Source organism: Gavialis gangeticus, unplaced genomic scaffold, assembly GCF_001723915.1.
Source record: "Gavialis gangeticus isolate Ggan-Ray unplaced genomic scaffold, GavGan_comp1, whole genome shotgun sequence".
Lineage (NCBI taxonomy): Eukaryota > Metazoa > Chordata > Crocodylia > Gavialidae > Gavialis > Gavialis gangeticus.
In genome coordinates this window covers 52,812,170-52,817,500 of record NW_017728996.1, presented here as the reverse complement: position 1 = coordinate 52,817,500, position 5,331 = coordinate 52,812,170, and the positions used below count along the sequence as shown (strand labels likewise).

General features: G+C 50.3%; 1 protein-coding gene across 4 annotated transcripts in view; it reads right to left on the bottom strand.

Annotated features, from left to right (window-relative positions):
* The window catches only part of CPEB1 (cytoplasmic polyadenylation element binding protein 1), a 78,783-nt gene that overhangs the window by 52,600 nt on the left and 20,852 nt on the right, over nt 1-5,331 (bottom strand). For all 4 annotated transcript variants that reach the window (XM_019504524.1, XM_019504525.1, XM_019504526.1 and 1 more), the window contains exon 2: nt 5,068-5,256. In XM_019504524.1, the coding sequence (XP_019360069.1) occupies nt 5,068-5,256 (189 nt within the window). The remainder of the gene's footprint in view (nt 1-5,067; nt 5,257-5,331) is intronic.

Here is a 5,331-nt window from a genome sequence, read left to right as displayed (position 1 = left end):
GCAGATAAACTCAGCAGTCTTCCTTCACCCCCCTCCCCCCCCGTAACAGAGGCAGCTTTGGGTTTCATTTAGTGAAGTGTGTTTAGAAGTAGTAACAGTCAGCCGAGCCTGTCCAACTTGATGTTGCTGGGCAGAGCAAAGGCTTAACTGGATTCAAAATGGTTCCACGTATGGACAGGAGCCCTGGTTACACTACAACTATGCTCAAGATAAGCCAGTCACCAATTGCTGGAATTAAGGGAGAAAGGAGCCCCCTACGGGTAAACTAGCCTGTGTTTGTCCACAGAGTTGCTTGCACATTCCCATGCTCAAGACAGTAGATAGGCCACTGGTCCAATCCCGTTTGATGCTACTCATCATGCCAGGCACCTGTAGGCCAAATGCCACGCAGCAGGAGTCCAGGCAGACTAAGCCCCATTTAAACCTTCACACAGACCTGCTTGTGCGCCGCAGTCACTGATTATTCAGGCAAAATAAAAGCTAGAACAAGGCAGTGTTGATGCACGCTCATTCAGGAGCATGGCTCTGCAGGAAGAATATTGCCAGTAAGGGCAGAAGATAAAAGTCCAGAAAATCCCATCCTTTTCTCTGGCTCCAAGGGACAAAAACTATGTGCCCCAAACAGCACACCCCATATATCTTAGAGCAGCAGAGGAAATGCATTAAAAAGGGATGCGGTACCTGGAAATGCGCACAGCTAGTGCTTCCTGCAGCGTTCCTTCCCTTGTGCCACAAGAGAAGAGGTTTCTGGGACTCCATTAAGTATTCCCCATCTGACAGTTTTAGTGGCAGCAGTGGGGGCGAGTGCTGTTTTCCTGCCACAAGACGGCAGTTAAATCCTACAGCCAACAGATGCAGCAGCTTTGGTCTGCAGCAGCCGCTGACTCGAGCGAGCCTCTCTAGACAGGCCAGCTTCAAGGCTGACAGCGCTCCCTGGCACAGGGGCAACATACTCTGCCTTTGACAGGATGCCAGGTATCTGTATAATGCAATGGAGTTGGACCTACAAACTAAAACATACCAAGGTCTGGGTCTCAGGGATGAGGACCTTTCAGAAAGGGCATATCACATGCAGGGTGTAAGTAAATGGAAAAAAAGAGTCCTTGCTATAGCAGAACAAAAGCTGCATTTTTGGCCCACTATGCAGTGCCCAGTAATCAGGCAGGCCTGACCCCAACTGAGGCCACAGGATACTGCCGCAATGCAAGCGGTACTGGTATCACACTTGCCCAGAGTGCACAAAGGGATACCAGTACAGTTTCTCAGAGATTGCTTTTTGGGCTCATGTACAGACTGTACCTGGCAGAGGCTGCATGCAGATTTAGGGAAATCAGATGGGAGAGCCTGAATTCCAGCCCATCGATACTCAAGCACTGACACTGCAGGAGACCAAATCAGCAATAATATTTTTAGACTGATTGTTAAACTTTTTGCACTTCTACCCTCCCAGCCGGCTGCCCAGGGATTTATACAGCTGAGTCACTGCTGGAACCTTCCACACTGTGCCCTGGCAGCGCAGCGCAGCACAAATCTGTTTGGCAGCGCCTGCCCCTCCCAGCCCACAGGCTTGGGTCTCCAGACTGCCCCAGTGCCCAGCCCATCATGCCTGCAGTTCAGGTTTCCAGATGCTGAACGCTAGCAGGCTTGGTGCTGAAGCATCAGCTGCGGCACCACGGATTGCAATGCAGTGGTCTGCTGGAAATCTGGCCCTGCATCGTGATAGTGCCCTGCCACCAATACCAGACAGCTGCATAAGGCTATTTTCAGGCTCTGCTGGGCCTTGTGTACCAAAGGCAAGGCCAGGCCACTTCTGTGGATTTAACTGGGGACCGCCCCCCCAACCCATGGAAAGAAACCACTGAATAGGACAGTTCACAACATGTTTGGAAGCCCATGGATCTCACCACCACCACTCAAGCTCTGCATTGGCCCTACTAGAGGAAGGATGAGACTGGAGATGTGGGAGGTACAGACAGACCGAAGCAGTGGAACAGGTGTAGCCACATATCAGCATTTCACTTCTCTAGCTAAACATATGCCATTTCCGTGGCTCTGAAGAAGGCAAGCTACAGCACACCAGCCCAAGTTACAGTTCCTGACCCTCCACTCAAGTTTCCCACTCAGTGGTGCAGGATGCCCAGTAATTAGACTAAGACAGACTCACTGTTTGAGGGGGGTGGAGGGTGTGAAAACAGACACTGCTACGACTTTTCCAGCAAAACAGCTTTGGGTATATTAGGACAGACACTAGACCACTGCAGTTCCTCCAGAGATGGAGACAAGCCCACAAATAAATCTGAAATCCCCAACTAATCCTCCCCTTTCAAGCAATAACTATAAGAGCATGCGACAGTGGGGGAGCACAAGACCCCTGAAGAGTGAGCAGTCACATGCCTGCAAAGTGCTCAGTCCCCACCTTCATGAGCGAGGTGAGCTCTGACCACCCCCTTGCATCCTCCCAGAGCGCTGCATGACAAGTGCTCCGAGTGCTGCGCCATGGTGCGTCACAAGCCCACGCACAAAGAACAAGAGATGCTCCAATGATCACGGGCAAGTCCCCCAGGCAGGCACAGATAGATACTAGGAGCAGTTTTTAAAAAGAGAGCAGGTGTGTTTAGAGGGAGAGCCCCTTGCCGGATGCATTTACCTGACATTAGATTCAGCGGCCCTTTCCCCTCCCCATCTGAACATCAGATGGTTTCTACAGGGCCCGTGGCCTACATTCATTCTGTGTAAGCATCTTCTTACCCTGTGCTGTGAAGGTTTTAAGCTTGCCACAGGGCAGCACAAATGCCATTTTGTCTCACTGCATGGCAGAGTGCTGCTGAGGCACTGCAGACGTTGCCAATATGGCTTGGCAGGGAGCTGTCTGAGAAAGAACAATGGCAACTAATCAGGTGGGGCCTGGATATCAGCACCGAGCAGCTGCCTTGACACCCGCCAGCCTCCAGTCCCACAGCACCATTGTGCACTGAGTTTCATAAGCACTAGCTGCCAGTGCTAGGCAAACTGTTGTGGATGGCACTAGCTTCCTTTCAGCTGTACTGTTTGCAGGGCCCTGGTTAAGCATCTAGAAACCAAAATCAGTAATCCAGCAGCCAGTGTTGCAGCGTTCTGCCTGCTGTGAGTTCAAAGGCTGCGGCACTGGTCTCTGCAGCTGGAAAGAGCATCAGACTCCATCACTAGCCATTTCTGGGTACAGCCCCATGAGCTGACTACTCCAGGTGCCACTGACAAGGGCAAGACAGGATAGACTGCCAAAGGCAGGAGATGTCTGGGCCAGCTGCTGCCTGGTCGGAGTCAGCACTTTGAAACGCTGTGCATCACCAAACAGGTCACTGAAGGAAGCCGTGGGGATTCTCAGGTACTGAAGTGGACAGGAGTCTGAGCAGTCTTGAGCAGCTTTTCAGGCCGTTTGGGATAACTCTCCCTCTATGAGGGAATGCTGCTTCAGCAACTGTCTCACTTAAACACCCAAATAGGACAGTACGAGTGTTGCACCTTCAGCTTCAATAAAGCTGCATGGAGTCAGCAGCTGGCAAGCATCACTATCTGCAGGGATAATCTAGAAGCGGTGGCCCCTATAGAAAACTACTCCCAACACATGAAGCTGGACACCAGGGTGGGCAGACAGCACCCAGTCCCCCTCAAGGAGCAGTCACACCTCCAGCACCGCACCAGACTGCCTGCCCTCCAAGGAGTGTGTCAGAAAGTACCACCTATGTTGGTATCATCACCTGCTGCATCCCCAAGGCTACTTATGTCACCCAAATCAATGCATGAAGAGACTGCACTAGCCTTTTAACAAAGCAGCAATGTGCTGCTATAATAGGATGAGTTTCTGTAGCAACCAGGCTGAACTTGTACAAACTCTGCTGAGGCACTAGATCTTTCCATGGACTGATACTTTAATGAATACGACACCATCTGTGAAACTGTTCTTCACAAGTCCTTTTAAAAGACCTGAAGGAGTTATTCCTCCTTGGGTACAGCCCATATGATCACACTAGGGAGATGCCATTAAACCACTGGTTCAGAACAGAGGGGTACAGCATACCCTCCACCTGGGTTTCATAGTGGATACTGGGCATTTATTTAAAAAAAGAAGTTATAAATTAAACTATTGCCTGGCCCACACTAGAGTGCATTAGAACGAAGTACAGATCAAGCAGGAAAAGAGAAAAGGGGGCTTATAGTACTATAGAAAGGACAAGACAGTGTTAAGGCAGCACTCAGCTGGCATATCCGTGCCAAGCTGGCAGCAGAAAGATTAACTCTAACTGACCAAGACCTGTTCCCCAGCACCCTCCAGGTTTTGAACCATTAGCAACAGACAGACATTTTCTTCTAGTTTACAAATGGGCTGGACGAGAGAGTCTCTGAATCCTCTTATAAAGCCAGGCAGCTTGTGGCTAGAGCTCCATTAATTGGAGCCATCTGCACCCACCACACCCCACAAACCGAGTCTTAGGTAGTAACAAGCTGATGCACAACAGCACTTGCTATGAGGCTCTTGGCAGCCAGGTGGTGGCCCCACTGCATACCCCTCACTGCAGAGGGCAGTGACTTGCCAGTGTGAACCATTTTGTCCCACTGTTAAACTGACCAGCAGAGTTTTTTCAAGTGGAGCAAGTTTAGCTCTGCTTCCATTACACTGCACAATTCCATCCCCGCACGGTCAGCTTCATAGTGTACCCCCACCCACTTGTTCTGAAGTTAAAAGCGTTCAACAGAAAGGTTGTTCACTCATCTGCTATGCTGATCCTTTTGTACATCGCAGTATCAAATCTCAGGTACTCTTATATTACATCCCCCATCTGGGTGGAGGCTGGGGGGGTACAGAACAAAGAGCAAACACACCACACCCTCCCCACCCCACCCCCAAACCTGCTGGCACATTACACAAAAGGATTAATAAAAGGTTAAAAGATATCTCTGTCAACAACAGTCTGAGCTGATACCAGCCCACACTGTTATTCCACTGGGCAATAGCTCCACATTTAAAAAAAAAACAGCAAAAAATAATCCAACAACTGTTGCTGCATGTGTCAGCAGACTGCAACTCACCAGACTGTGTGCTGGTCTGTGCTGCAGTATCAGAGTCCTGGGTGCTCCATGGTCTGTCCCACCCCGTCAGGTTGAGAGACTGCAGGCCAAGGCACAGGTCGTTCGTGTCTGGAAGGCCACGGGAAGACTCTTGAGTAGAGGTGGGGAAGAGCATCCTGCTTGCCACTGCTTCTTCAGAGTCCGGGAAGTCTGCTCAGAGGGGGAACAAACAAGCTTGAGAGTTCAAGGATTTTATATCACACTCGGTGCCTTTGTATTTTTTCT